At 38.2% G+C, this 16195-nt stretch overlaps 2 protein-coding genes across 2 annotated transcripts in view; one reads left to right on the top strand and one right to left on the bottom strand.

The window, feature by feature from the left end:
* The window catches only part of LOC149789582 (retinoic acid receptor beta-like), a 127441-nt gene that overhangs the window by 93472 nt on the left and 17774 nt on the right, over positions 1-16195 (bottom strand). Inside the window, exon 2 of the mRNA XM_089971606.1 lies at positions 12949-13002. The gene's annotated coding sequence lies outside the window, so the exon portion shown is untranslated. The remainder of the gene's footprint in view (positions 1-12948; positions 13003-16195) is intronic.
* Positions 6509-6844, top strand: LOC149789583 (putative CENPB DNA-binding domain-containing protein 1). The gene has a single exon (XM_089972851.1). The coding sequence runs from the start codon at positions 6509-6511 to the stop codon at positions 6842-6844; it is 336 nt and encodes a 111-aa protein (XP_089828977.1).

Genomic DNA, 16195 nt, shown 5'->3' with positions numbered 1-16195 from the left:
TCAAAACAATGCTCTTTACAATGCAAACTAAAACTGAACATTACACCCATGAAAATGCTCCAACCTGTACTTATATACCCCCTACTTCAACAGTATCAATAAGCAAGTTGTCATTCACAAATGTTTTACTTATCAAAACTAATTGTGAACAAGTATCCCTGAGGGGGTATCCACCAGTACTGTGAACATGTATTCCTAAGGAGGGTGTGTGTTGGCTCAAGTTCATTAAATTATGATACCAAGTATTGTGACCATAGCACATTAACCCCTAGCGACGACTTAACAAGGCAGAAGTAGCCTACTTCCAAGCTCTGTAGCATCATGGTCATGCATGATACACTAAAGTGGGTGGTATTATAGAAAGATAGACAGATTTAGCTCTACAATGATACCAAATAATCTGGAATATCTAGTTGCAGTACAAAATACAGATTAAAAAACCTCATTTTTCGGACCCGACTTTTTCTATTGAAAATTCGCCCGTGGTCAGAATCTGATTTTGTGTCCGGATTTTAGACTCTTTGGTCTCAGATCTAAGGCAAACTGGTATGAACTGCAAACAGACAGATGAGCCTTTGCAAAAAAGTAGGATATGATGGGCATTTGGAATAAAGAGTGGTCTCCACACAAAAATAATGGCTCCGTTTAGCAAAAAAAATTAAAAAAAATAAAAAACTCCAACGTTTACCCTTCTGCTCATGCACAAATCAAATAGCCAATGAAAAACGATGTTTCTAACACAACTAGGTCACCGGGGATTTGGTGTTTTCAAATCTTTCAGAAATAGCTTTCAAAATGTGTTTCCTACATGATTTTCAAGCGAAAATGACAAAAAGTTTCAGGGGTTAATGTGTTAAGGAGAGTGTGTGTGTCTATATATATATATATATATATATATATATATATATATATATATATATATATATAGTGACCTTGCTATAGCATGCTGCATTATAACACAAATTTGGATATAACACAGTTGTGGCGAGGCTCCCAACATTTCATATACATATACTTTTCTCGTACACAAAATTTTCATTTATAATAAAATATGAAAATTAACATGTAAAAAGTGCATTATTATTTTCGGGGAAGAGAGAATTCTAATATAAGACAATCTTGGCATGGCTCCTGCACTTTCATATCCATGTATTTATATCACACACAAAAGAAGCTTGTAAGATCTTGGGATTTATTTTTTAAAATTTCTGGTAGTGGTATCAACCGGACAAAGTCCTATCTCATAATGGATCTTTACTATGAAATAGCATCTGATTATCAGCTGTTCGCTAGTTGTTGTTGTGGTGTTTAACGCCATTTTTCAGCACACGATATGTTATGCATGGTGGCCAGTATTAATGGTGGAGGAAGAACCTGGGAAAACCTTAGGAATAACCACCAACCCTCGAGAAGCTACTGGCAAGCTTTCTCACATACCAACATTGGCCGAATCCTAGACTCGAACCCACGCAGACAAGGGTGAGATGGCAGTGATCAATAACGGACAGTGCTTTGGACCACTTGGCCACTCTGGGCCCCCTGCTCTCTAGTAACTAATATATTTATTTTGACTGACCTCTGTATGTGGATGGTAAGTAAAATTCCTCTTCTTTTCATTCATTGAATTAAATCCTTCAGAATACATATTTTTTCTAAAGTAATCCCTGTTAGAACAGAACAACTATGTATTCATCATCTGTTGAGCCTTTTTTTGTTTAAATTTCTGATGCATGCGTGGAAATCAGCATCACTGTGACACCAAAAATGTCACACATCCCACACAAAAAAATGCAAAAAAAATGCAAACAACAACAAAAATATTTTTTAAAAACTGAAATCTACTTGATGCACTATCTAAGCTACCTAGACTAGCCACAATCAACCAGTTTTTGAAAGCAGGAAAAGTAACTGCTACAATCAACCAAACAACGGCTTATTCCTTTCATTTGTAAAATCAGACATGATTTTGGTCTTCCATATAAAAAGCTGAAATTTTTTTTGGGGGGGTCAAGGGTCATGCCCCAACGGGGTCTCGAGGGGCAGTGCCTCCAATCTGGGGGTCCATGGGGCCAAAAACACATTTTACACTGATAAAAAATTGCTCCTGGTGCAACTTATGATCATAAAATAAACTGAATAATCATGTACAAGATGTCCGCTATCGCTTAACCGGCTTGAAGCAGCTGTTTCGTTTATTAGTGCCATTTTCATGATATTTGTGCTTGCTGCCTGTTTTCATCTTCGTTATTGTGTTCATTATGTATTGACTGTTAAATTTGCATTTATGTTTCTTCATCTCCTTGTTTTGGAAACGAGAATAATTACTTTTTCTCAGCTGTCTTGCTCCACTGTTTTTGAACAAACCGCGATCACGTGATACTCGCCAGTCAACCCGTTTATGCTACGATGGATCAATCGTGATGAAGAGTGCACCAAATTGCTTTAAATGATCACTCCTTGGCTCTCCACACTACATTGTGCTCTAGACTAAACGAACTGGGACTACATTTATCATTACCTAAATGAAACAGAAGCGAAAAAAAAAGAAATGTTTCAAACTGGCCGGCGTAGAACAGGAAGAGGAATCCCAGTTATCTCCCTTATTTCAGCACAACCATTTAAAAAAAATTTGACCGTTAATTTAGATAACCTAATTCAAATCCCTATTAATTCGTCAACCTTTGTGTCAACTATCCAAGAAATACCTCTACGCATTCAATGCCCAGTCAGAAGGACCAATGGAAAAGCGACAGAAATAGTTAATTTTATCTACGACCAGAATGTTGACATATTTTTCTTGACAGAAACATGGCTAAAAACATCAGGCGATGAGCCCAAGTGTGCGGCTCTAACACCCACTGGTTACTCCATCAAGACATTCCCCTGTAATTCTCACTGAGGTGGAATTACTGTCATCACAAAGAACTCCATGATAAAACGTATTAACTACACCACAACATTCAATTTCGACCACACATCATTTGAACTAATCCAAGCCACACTCACACTGGAGCAACGGTCAGTCCATTTTTTCTGCCTATACCGCCCTCCTCCTAGTAGAAAAAACAAGCTGGCTGACTCTCTCTTTTTGGAGCGGTTTCCAAATCTCATGGACTATGGAAATTCGATAGGTGGCAACCTGATTATTCTTGGAGATTTCAACTTTCACTCTGACTGTCCCGGAAACTCAAATACATTAAAACTCCAAGATTCCATTAATGTTTTCAACCTCAAACAGTCACTTAACCAACCCACCCATAAACATGGTCACATTTTAGACTGGATTCTTCATAGACCTGATGATAACATTCTACAGTCCTCCCTAGTATACCATGACCTTGCATCAGATCACCTCTGCATTATATGCCATCTTGGCGTATCAGTCCCTAACCCTCGACCTTTATCTGTTACTAAAAGAAACCTCCATATGATAAATAGAACCAAATTAATGCACAACATCCAAGGTAACCTAACAACTTGCTTACCTCCTACAGCAGAACAACTCGATAACTGTCTGTGTTCATTACTTGACAAACATGCACCAGCTACCAAGTGCAGAGTATCAATTCAAAAGTGTTCTCCATGGTATAGCAGTGTTAGGGACCAGCTTCATACTGCTAAAAGAGACCACCGTAAAGCTGAGAGGCTCTGGCTTTCCACCAGACTCACTATTCATAAGCAAATCTATGAAGTCGCTAAGAAGAATGTCACAAATATAGTCCATGCAGCGAAATCAGCCCACTACACTACTAAGATCATGGAAAGCTCCAGCTGCAAAGAGCTCTTCGAGATTACTAACAAGCTAATGTCAAGGAACAAATCAACACCACTTCCAACTACCTTCTCTCCAGTTGACCTTCCGGACATGTTTGCAAATTTCTTCCGTGACAAAGTACAAACCATTAGAGATAAGCTTGATACCATAATTTCAACTGACTCGTCGTCACCATATAGTTGAGATACAGAATTTGAGTGGCAACCATTAGCAGCATTTGAACCTGTCTCTATGGATTTCGTACATCCAATCGTGATGAAGAGTGTACCAAAGTCATGTGAACTTGATCCAATTCCAACATCACTGCTGCTTGAGTGCTTAGATCCAGTATTGCCATCAATAATTGATGTTATTAATACCTCTCTCTCATCCGGAGAATTCCCATCATTTTTCAAAACTGCCATTGTAAAGCCTCTGCCAAAGAAACCAACACTAGATCATAACGATTTAAAGAACTACCACCCAGTTTCTAATCTCCCATTCATATAAAAAATCTTTCTAGCAATGTACAATCTGCATATCGCCCTTGCCACAGTACTGAAACTACTCTTCTAAAAGTAGTTAATGACATTCTCTCTGCGTTGGATAGCGGAAAGATTACAGTTCTCACCCTCCTTGATTTGTCTGCAGCATTTGACACCATAGACCATGATATATTACTTCACCGTCTCCAGCATGTATGTGGCATTCATGATACAGCATTAGTGTGGTTCAAGTCCTACTTGGTCAACAGGACACAAATTGTATGTGCAAATGGAATGCACTCCAGCCCAGTTGATCTATGCTGTGGTGTTCCACAGGGGTCTGTTCTTGGACCTGTTCTCTTCATTCTATACACTCAGTCGCTCTCAAGTGTCACAGATCATCATCCTGTGTCTCACCAATTGTACGCTGATGACACCCAAATATATAAATCTAGCCACCTAACTTAAGTTGATGCTACCATCCAAGGTGTAGAGAGGTGCATTTCTGATGTGGAATCATGTATGACATGTAACAAGCTGCAGATGAACGATGATAAACTGAGGCCATTCTGATCACAACACAAAGACTTTATCATTCACATCCTTTACCTCAAACAATAAATATCAGCAACGCCAACATTAAATTCACACAATCAGTACAAAACCTAGGTGTTACTCTGGACAGTACTCTCACATTGCACCAACATGTCATGAACATACGCAAGGCTGCATATCTTGAGCTGAGATGCATCAGCTCAATTTGCAAATATCTTTCAGTTCATGCCACTAAAACACTTGTGTGTTCATTAGTACTTTCAAGACTGGACAATTGTAACTCAATTCTGTCTGGTTCATCTCAATATCTACTCCAGAAACTTCAGAAAGTTCAAAACACAGCTGCTCGGATCATACTTAGAGTACCACGATCAGAGCACACCTCCCCGCTGCTCTGTACCCTACACTGGCTGTCCATTCGATCCAGAATCAAACACAAAATTTGTTCCCTGTGCTACGTTTCACTGTCGGACTCTAGTCCAATATACCTATCCGACCTCACCCATGTGTACACACAAGCAAGATACTTACGCTGCTCTTCTGACAATCGTATACTCATTATTCCCACTATGAAAACAAAGTCATATGGACAGCGTTCTTTTGCATACCAGGGCCCAGCAACATGGAATAAATTGCCCACTGAACTTTGACACAAAGACACAGTGATCACATTCAAGAGGGCTCTCAAAACTCACTTATTTCGACTGTAAGAACAAACTTAAAGACCTAATGTTTCCTACCTGAAATATTATCAGCATGTTTTTTAGTTTTTAATGTTTTTCTAATTTCATGGTGTTTGTTTTTGTAATATTATTAATTTTTTATCTTATAGGTGTTGTCTAATTATGTGAAGCGCTTAGAGCTTCTAAAGATTAGGCGCTATACAAAGTCCTCATTATTATTATTATTATTATTTGAAAAACTAATAAACTTACCAAAAATGTTCAACTTGACTTCAATAATTTCACAATATTTATAAGTCACATGAATTTTTTGTTCAATACTATTGATGCCGATGTTACTTCATGTGCATGTTAGTGTTCACATCATTATTAAGTCACAATAATTTCTCAACTTTTGCAGCAAATATATTATACTTCTCTCTTTTCATAACAAATCTAAAAAATAAACACCCAAGTACATCAACTATATACAAATAATCCCATACATTCACTTGTCTTTTTCTCCAATGGACACAACCTGTTGATATGCCAGTCAAATTCTTCTTGTGGCTTTGGCAAAGATTTTAGCCTTCCTTTCTGTCACCACTGATTTTATCGGCTCAATGTGCAATCGTTTCTTTTCCTTCTCAATGACAGCCTTTTTCCTTTCAAGCTGGTGTTTGTTTTGGCGACATGCAGTGCACATATTCTGACAGAGGGCTACATCTGTTCTCTCAAGCAAGAAATTTTTCCTCTTATAGTACAGTGGTTCCTTGACTTACGAGTGTCCCAACTAACGAGTTTTTCGAGATACGAGCCGTCTCTCGGCCGATTTTTTTGCTTTGAGTTGAGAGCTAAAATTCAGGTTACGAGCCAGCTTCAGATACCCCACCGCTAGTTGGTGCGGGGAACGCCACAGTGAACGTCGCAACATCCGCCCAGCATCCCATGTCTCACTCGTTCACTTTAAGCGGTTAGCTCGCAGTGGAAGCATCAGTGTTGTGCTCGCATTTGTGCTTGCAGTTATTCTGCAAAACTTCCTTTTTCCAACCATGGATCCAAAGAAAGTGAGTGCGAAGGACAGTGCTGAGAAGAAGAAGCGGGTGATGTGCATTGAATTAAAGAAAGAAATTATCAAAAAACATGACCAAGGTGTGCGTGTAGTCGACTTGGTGAAGAAGTACGAGCGTAGCACTTCTACAATCTGCACCATAATGAAGCAAAAGGAGTCGATGAAGGCTATAACGCCAGCCAAAGGCGTTAAAATAATTTCTAAACAACGGACATCTATCCATGAAAATATGGAGAAGCTGCTGATGGTGTGGTTGACGGAGAAACAGCTTACAGGAGATACCATGACGAAGGCTATAATCTGCGAGAAGACATGAGCTATTTATGCTGATTTGCTGCAGCAGACCCCAGGCACTTCAACAGACGAGGCATCGGGCGAGCAGTTTAAAGCCAGTCGGGGCTGGTTCGAGAATTTTAAAAAGAGGACCGGCATTCACTCCGTTGTCAGGCTTTGAGGTGACGGACCTCACCCTTCGAGAGTTTTGGAAGGACCACTATAACATCGTGATATGCCTCATAATTATCATTATGGCCTGGCAGGGTGTTACAAAGAGGACCTTGACCTCTGTGTGGAAGAAGCTGTGGCCTGAGGTTGTGTCTGAAACGGACTTTGAAAGACTCGAACCCAAAGCGGCAGTGGTAGAGGAGATTGTATCCCTCGGCAAGTCCATGGGCCTGGACATGGATGAAGGTGACATCAACGAGCTTATCGAGTTGCACTCCAAGGAACTGCCAACGGAGGAGCTAAAGGAGCTACAGACGCAGCAGCACACGGAGGTTTTGCAGGAAATAGGTGACGCGGAGGAGGCAGAGGTTATCTCTACAAGTGAGATAAAGGAAATGTTGGGAATGTGGGAGAAATTTTCAGACTTTATTCAAAAGAAAAACCCAGAAAAAGTTGCAACTGGGCGTGCAACAGCGCTATTTAATGACACTTGCCTAACTCATTTCAGAAACATTCTGAAACAGAGGATGAAACAGACCTCATTGGACAGGTTTTTATCGAAAACCCCTGCAGATGAATGTGAGGAAAGCATGGCAAAAAGGGCAAAAATCAGCGAATAAGATTCAGTTATTCACTTCAGCCTTTCTCCTCCACCTCCGTCAGCATCTTCAAGTCGTCTGATCTCCAAGGTAAATGCTGTACATTATACTTAATAAAACCAGTTTAGTGCAGTACATTCTTCTGTATTGTGTTTTTATACAATATTCGTTATTTATAAGTACATTTTTCTTATTTAAAAACATGTAACAAAAAAATTGCGGTGTTTTTTTGGGATCCGGAATGGATTAATGGCATTTCAATTCATTTCAATGGGGAAAATTGATTTGACATATGAGTAATTTGAGTTACAAGCTCCGTCACGGAATGAATTAAACTCGTAAGTCAAGGAACCACTGTAATTAATTAATAGATGCCTTCTGAGCTTTCATTTTTCTGTATGCAGCTTCTTTTGTAGGTTCTGTTCCAAACTCTTCCAACCGTGATTACCGTAATTCAGATCTTTCCTGCAGAGGTCACAAAATGCTGGACTAAATTTCCGTTAACTTTTCGCTCCAGCCATTCCCATTACCATTTTTAAAACCTTTATGTAAGCTTTTCGTGTCATGGTCTCTCTCAACAACTCAGGATGCCATGTTTAGCAAGCATGCTTCTTCTTTCATTGCCATCAGTTTCCATTACACAAAAATACACTGGATGAATTTAAACCTTTGACCAATCAGAATACTCTCTACGAGATTCGTGTGATAACTAATATATGCAACGAATAATTTACAAGTGTCATTGTAGAATAGGAGCAGAATGAATGTTTAAAAAAAAAAATGGATTGGAGATGATATAAAAACCGGACTATATCGAGAAAAATCTATTTCAAGTCAGGAGAAAAGCGGAATTCCGCTTTAAAGTATAGAAAAGTTATGTCTGTAAAATAAACCCAGAAAAAAAAAGTCGTAGTTGTAGAGTTATCTGATGTTGCTGCCCCAATAAGAAACAGACATGTTTGGCCCTCCATAGCTGTCCATTACCAGCAACTTCAACATATGCACAATTCATCAGAGAAAGCCGACAACAATCATCAATAAAAACTGCTACGTATATCTGATTTAATTTATATTTATTTTAATTTTATTGTTAGTTTGTCAGATTTTTGTTTAAAAATTATTATTCTGTTACAAGCTATTATAATATAAGCTTGCTTATGTGATTTGGAATTTTTTCCAGAAAATAGTTTGACCTTGACTGATTCATTTGTAAACACATAAAGTTGACCTAGTTCCCAACCTAAATTCATAATTAGTAAGAGTTGCGTGAACAAGTTTCTTTTTTTATTTAATTTTGTTGTGGGAATAATAAGAGTGAGATTGAAGCTGTATTGAATACGTGACCCAAGGCTTGTAAATAGTTTTAGTGAAGTAAACAACCTTGTTATATTTTACTCTTAGATTCTTAGAGTAAAATAATTGGTTTCTGTCAGGACCATATTTTGAGTATGTGATGTAAACATGATTATGTGACCCTCATATGGGCACCCATTCTGTGCCTCAAAATTACTATATAACCTTTGTTTTAGAGAAATAATCTATCTCAGTCTGGGCTTATAACACCTGATGTCAAGGTGTTTTTTTGTTGTGTCAGTTTGTAGTTTTAATGTTTATTCAAATTATTTGGATTCAAAAGGATTAATTCTTTTTTCCTGGAAATATTTTGAGTGCTCATACAGAATTCTTGAACAAAGGAACTGTAGACAAGAGCACTGTACCGGATATAGCATATGTCATCGCCTTCCATCTTCAATTCTTTGTCGGGACTTGAATTCATTAGAACATTTCAGTATTAGGGCTTCTAAAATTTTATTCATGGATTAGTCTTGGATTGTTTTTGCATTTGAGTCTTAAGACCATAAGATCTTATTTTTTCACTTTTTTACAGTATTTTTCCAGGGAAATCAATAATTTGTTAAATTTTTCAAAGCTTGTTGTTTTTACTCTTTTTTGTGTTACTGTTTATTCGAGTCTAAACCCGTAACATAAGAAAACAAATAATCTTTCATCAAAGGAAGTCAGCCCCAAATCTTACCCCCTTAACTTGTGTAAGTGCCTTTTGACGCATCTACTACATTCTCGTGTTCTGTTCATGAAAAATTGTAAATGATGGTCGACGTAAGAGTGATTTTTGATGAGAGCAAAAATGAGGAGTTTCTCTGGTTTGATCTCGAAAATATTGAGCAAGCTGAGGAAAGATATGTTCGGCAGTTGGATATTTTGTGAGATTTAGATTCGGACATAATAGTTTCTGAGAATGAATCATCAGAAGATGAGGATGCTAACAGCGATTATGATAGAGTTCTTGCAGATAAAAATTTTAAATAGTGCATAAACAAGTTGTGAAAGACTTGGACAAATAGGATAAAATACATCACTGTGTAGACAAATGCATTTGGAATAAAAAGTGAAAAATTCATAGATTTTAACTGGATATAAGAGAAATTAAGGTAAGAGTGAATGCATGTGCACGATGTTTTCAAAAATTTTCAAATGGGTAAAAACTGGGGCACAAGCAACTAGACACAGCTTAGTGCTTCTGGGGCATAGCAGCAGAGATACTGATAACAGTGCTGGGGCTGAATAAGTTAAACATAACATATACTACACTGCTGTAATAGTTAACAGGCAGGCCTATGTGTATGGTAAGGAGTCAAACAGGTAACAGGTGTTCTATTTATAGTGCACTGCAATGGGTAATTTTGATATGTGTATACTGAAGGGCTAATAAGCCATGCACTCTATGAGGTAAAAGGTTAAATAAAAACAATGGAATCTGATAGATTGTTGCATTGTCCAAAGTGATTGGAACACATTTATTGTACCATGAAAGTTTCACCTTTGCAGGAAAAAATGCTTATGGTATCTACCAATGGCGGCATAAGACGAAAATTAAATTTTCAGTCCTCTGAAACCATTTACTTTTGTATAAAGTTAACTGAAGTCGTGTTATCTTGCAAAGATGTTTGTTAAACTTCTTAATTTGTTCAAGTTTTCATTTCCCTATAAACAGTCTTATCCCCTGGGTAGCCTCAGCAAGAGGTTTCTGTCTCCAGCTGACCACAATCTAGGCCAATTTAAGAACATGTACATGTAGCATGTAAACAGTTACAGCCATGTGGGTGCCCTGAGTGGCCGAGTGGTCTAAAGCGCTCTCCGTTATGGATCACTGCCATCTCACCTCTGTCTGCGTGGGTTCGAGTCTTGGATTCAGCCAATGTGGGTATGTGAGAAAGCTTGCCAGTAGCTTCTCGTGGGTCGGTGGTTCTTTCCGGGGTTTTCCCCGAGTTCTTCCTCCACCATTAATACTGGCCGCCATGTATAGCCTGTTGTGTGCTGAAAAATAGTGTTAAACCCTACAACAACAACAACAACAACAACAACAGCCATGTGCTACTTGTGATAAATGTAGTGAATTATTAAATGACAATTGGATATAGATCAAAACAAGGACTACCATTTTTTATAGATACAAGTTATTTGTGTTTTCTTACAGGATGTGAGTCGTATATGAAGTTTATAACGTGATCTATATTCAAATTAACAGATTACGGTTTGTACTACACAAATGTAAATTGTCTATATACAAGTATTTTTCTGACTAATTTTTTTGGCTATATTTAATCAAAAACATGTATTTTTGCACCCGCTTTTATTACCTGCTCCCCATCCTCACCATATTTTAGGTAAATGCATCATTTTCATCAGCTATGTTAACTGACTTGGTTGGTTATAACATTGTTTGGTCTATAACATGGTTGGGTTCTATGGACCCCAACTAACGTGTTATAGCAGGATCACACTATATATGTATAAGCCATTAGCTGGAAGCAATTATTAGAACAAAATAATACATATCCTGATCTGATGGCATATTATGCTACGGCAGATCAGGATCTATTTTGTGTGAAGTAAGACCAGACTTATAAGCAAGTATATACATTAAGATCCTAAAGATCAGTTACTTGGATACCTGATCACAGGCAAATTGTAATAAATGTGTACAAACCTGAAATCAACATTGTTTTAAAATTCTCAATATTTGACAAGTGTTGCAACCTAATGTCATCTGGTACTAAGTCCAAGAATTCATCCTCCTTTTCTGATAAAGTTTTGAAATCCCTCCATCATCGTCTAGTAAATGGTCATGGTCTAGTCATCATATATATCACCTGACTTAGCTTCCTTGGCCTAACTGTCATGTGTGATGTTTATTTAAAGACTGAGCTTGAGCTCTGTAGCACTTTGATCATACAATTTGTGAAATCTATTCAAGGTTGCAAATGAACACATTAGTGCGCAGTAAGATCAAATAACCAAAACCTTTCCACTGTACCACACTCTCAGCTCAAAGAGTTGTCATGTGGGAAAATAAGCAATGGGATTACCAGAAGAGGCCTGTCTCTGCTAGTCACTGAAAAAGTACATGTAACTGCAGCTCAATCAAACCGATTGTCAACTTGAAAACAAAGAAAGTACTGCCTTTAACACATTAACCCCTGGAGGTTTTTTGTCATTTTGAAAGCTATTTCTGAAATAATCCTAAGAAAGCAACTTCCAGGTGATTTTCCAATAACATACTGCCTAATTGTGTTAGAAACATAGTTTTTCATTGGCTATTTGTCTCGCACATGAACAGAAGTTCTTTTTTTCTTTCTTTCTAAACGGAGCCATTATTTTTGTATCGAGACCACTCTTTATTCCAAATGCCCAATCTATCCTATTTTTTTGCAAAGGTTAATCTGTCTGTTTGCAGTTCATACCGGTCTGCCTTAGATCTGAGACCAAAAAGTCTCAAATCCAAACACAAACAAATTTTGGGTGGGAAAAAATCGGGTCCAAAAAATGAGGTTTTCCCTCGGTATTTTGTAGTGCAACTAGAACTTCCAGATTAATATGGTATCATTGTAGAGCTACATCCGTCTACCCTTCTATAATACCACCCACTTTAGTGTATCGTACATGACCTTGACACTAAAGAGCTCGGCAGTAGGTTACTACCTCCTGCCACGTTAACTGGTCACTAGGGGTTAATGTGTTAAAAGCACATGCAGAAAACCTATATGCAGTAAATGGGTATCCTATGGCTCATTTTATGACCTGGTTTATTATCAATGGGCAGGTACATAAGTACTTGGATACATATTGGCATCTTTACCCACCACAAGTGTTTTTTCTTCTGAGAATGGATCAAGATGCTGAAACTATTTTGAGCATCCATATGCTTATCCAAAGATCTAAGACTCCATTTCAAACAGTGTAGTATGGGATATGCAATATTTATACATGCCTGGATAGCAAATATTTCATAATTACTGCAGTTTTCTTCAAAACGTGCATAGATAATGAGCTCTCTCCCCCACTCACACACACCCACCTCCATGAAGGATGTCCCTCACAGATTTGTACTGATGATGTAATCCTGAGTTATCTGAAAGTAAAAAAAAAATGCATCACAGATTTCAATATTGATGACCTCTTGACAGTAACTTCTTTAAACTAAGTGGAACTAGTGATTGTAGATCTGCATCAATCTACATTAATGGCACCAAATTACTAAGAATGAAAGGTCAAGGCAAGGTGAGAATGGTCTCATTTTAACAACTATGGTCTGTATGCTTGATTATATGAAAAATGTGTCCATTATTCATTACTGAAAGAGTTGTATGAAGTCAAACAAATTACCTAACTATTGAGAAATAAGAAGGCAAGCATGGTATCATAAAAAATATCATGGTCTAAAGATCTGCACACAAATATAACATGGTAATTGATTACACTGGTCAACAGTGAAATCATTACTGACTTGAAAAGGCCCTAATCTGTAGTATTTTGGTGTGCCGAACACGAATATAACCGTGAAAAATTTCTATTGGCTCTCGTTTTGAAGATATTCATATACCTCATTTTCTATGTTTCACTGTGTAAATTTCTCCAGTAGGACTGCAGCAACATCCGGAATAATGATGTAACATTGCATAATACCATCATGCTCACATCATCCACAGTTGATTGCATCATTTTCTGATGCAATGCAATACTAATGCCATGCGGCTGCTGAAGTAAGTTGACGTCAGCAGTGTACTATACATGTGTAGGCCTATTATACTAATGCCAGGCGGCTGCTGAAGCTGACGTAAGCAGTGTACTATATAAAGCCCAATCAGATAGGTTCAGCATTTAAAATATTTTAGACGTTGTGCGAGACAGTTCAAGCTACTGTTACATAAAACTTATTATTTTATCCATTTACGTACAATAAAGAACAGTAATGCCTCGAAAGTGTGTTAATACCGCGGACAATTTTTGCTATATTTGTGGGGAAGTGACATTTGCCAACCAGAAGAAAAGTATCAATTCTCAAGTGAAGAAGGCATATCATCTTTACTTCGGATGCAAGGTTGGTGACCAAGACAAGCCTTGGGCTCCGCATATATGCTGTGCTACATGTACAACACAGCTTTCACAGTGGTTGAATTGCAAAAGGTCATCAATGCCGTTTGCAGTCCCAATGGTGTGGAGAGAGCCAAGCAACCACCTAAATGACTGTTACTTCTGCTTGGTTCCTCCTCTTTCCGGCGGAATAACGAAGCGAAAGAAGTCGAGAATAGTCTACCCAAACATTCCGTCTGCATTGAGACCAGTTCCACATGGTGAGGGACTTCCTATTCCAGAACCTCCAGCAGAATATTCTCTTGATTCATCTGACGAAGACAAAGGTGAGTCGACCTGTTCTTCTCCTGGTCCATCAGCATGCAGTGATCCAGATTTTCACTGTGGTGCATCATCAACCCCACACAGAATAACACAGGAAGAACTAAATGACCTGATTCGTGATTTGGACTTATCAAAGAACAAGGCAGAATTGCTAGGATCAAGACTCCAACAATGGAATCTTCTAGAAGAAGATGTCACAATTACTGCATATCGAAAGCGCCACCAGCAATTGGAGCCTTTCTTCAGAAAGGAAAGTAATCTGATATTCTGTTCCGATATTGAGGGCCTCATGAATGCTTTAAAAATCACTCATGACCCACAAGAATGGAGACTATTTGTGGACTCTTCGAAACTGAGTCTCAAGGCTGTGCTTTTGCACAATGGAAACATTCTTCCATCTATTCCAGTAGCGTATGCTGTCCACATGAAAGAGACATACGATAACTTAAGGCAGCTACTGAATTCCATTGAGTATAACAAGTATAGCTGGCACCTCTGTGGTGATTTGAAGGTAGTTGCCCTTTTAATGGGACTGCAGCAAGGATATACAAAATACATGTGTTTCTTATGCGAGTGGGATAGCCGAGCAAGGGAAATGCACTACATGAGGAAGGAATGGACTCACAGGCAGAATGTAGCCATTGGAGAGAAGAATATCCAACACCCAGCTCTGGTTGAGGCTCAGAAAATCTTGCTACCACCCCTTCACATCAAACTAGGTTTGATGAAGAACTTCGTGAAAGCCATTGACCGGACTTTGCCAGCATTCCGATACCTGCATGAAAAATTCCCTCGACTCAGCGAAGCAAAGATTAAAGAGGGAGTTTTTGTGGGTCCTCAGATTCGAGAGCTTTTCAAAGATGACCGGTTCAACAACTTGCTGGAAGGTGACGCGAAACAAGCATGGAATGCTTTTCGCCTAGTTTCTACAAACTTCCTCGGAAATGTTAGGGCAGAAAACTATAAGGAACTAGTAGAAGACATGTTGATGAAGTATAAGAAACTTGGCTGCAATATGTCTCTAAAGATTCACTTCCTTCATTCCCATTTGGATTTCTTTCCTAGCAACTGTGGTATTGTTAGTGATGAACACGGCGAACGTTTTCATCAAGATATCGCAACAATGGAACAAAGATACCAGGGAAAATGGTCCACTACAATGCTGGCTGACTACTGCTGGACACTCCTCAGAGATGCTCCCGAACAGCTGTACAAGAGACAGGCGAAGAAATCTAAGATGTAGTCAATGACTTGATTTTTTATAGGTAGGCTATTACAGTTGACCTTTTACTATTGGAATGCATTTCGTTATGTAAACATTAATTTCTTGCAGATTACAAAAAAACTAGAGCCAATTTTGCAATTTGACTGTCATATTCGTGTTCAGCACATAAAAATTGATAAGAATTGACTAATTTTATTTCAGTAACATGACTTTTGTAAAAATTTGTTGTCCAGTGTTATTTACAGGCCTAATTGTTTCCCACCACAACCATTATTATCTGTAATGTGAATTCTGTAGGATATGGGTATGGTCTAGCAAACAGATACCATACAGTGCTGTCCCCAGCCTACAGTACGAGATTATGAGGGCAGTGTACTCTGCCCTTCCTTTCTTTGCATGGACTCTACCATTTATAAAATGTGCAAACTCTCTTTTTCATGTGCTGTGCTGTCTTACAAGTTTTGAGACCTCATAACAAATTATAAATAAAACAAAACAAAACATTCAACATGCTATTTTAGGCCTCAAATTGGTATAATTTGTGCAAATGTTTCACATGCATTTCAAGTATTATCTTAAATGCAAGTGGTGTGCATCAACTGAGGTTGAGGGTGACCTAACCAAGGTTCACCGATTATAAGTCTTTTACAGTCTTTGAAAAACTTTTGCATACAACATAGTT

The sequence above is a fragment of the Sinohyriopsis cumingii genome, chromosome 10 (genome assembly GCF_028554795.1).
Source record: "Sinohyriopsis cumingii isolate HCF-2022 chromosome 10, ASM2855479v2, whole genome shotgun sequence".
NCBI lineage: Eukaryota > Metazoa > Mollusca > Bivalvia > Unionida > Unionidae > Sinohyriopsis > Sinohyriopsis cumingii.
This window is presented reverse-complemented; position numbering and strand designations above follow the sequence as displayed.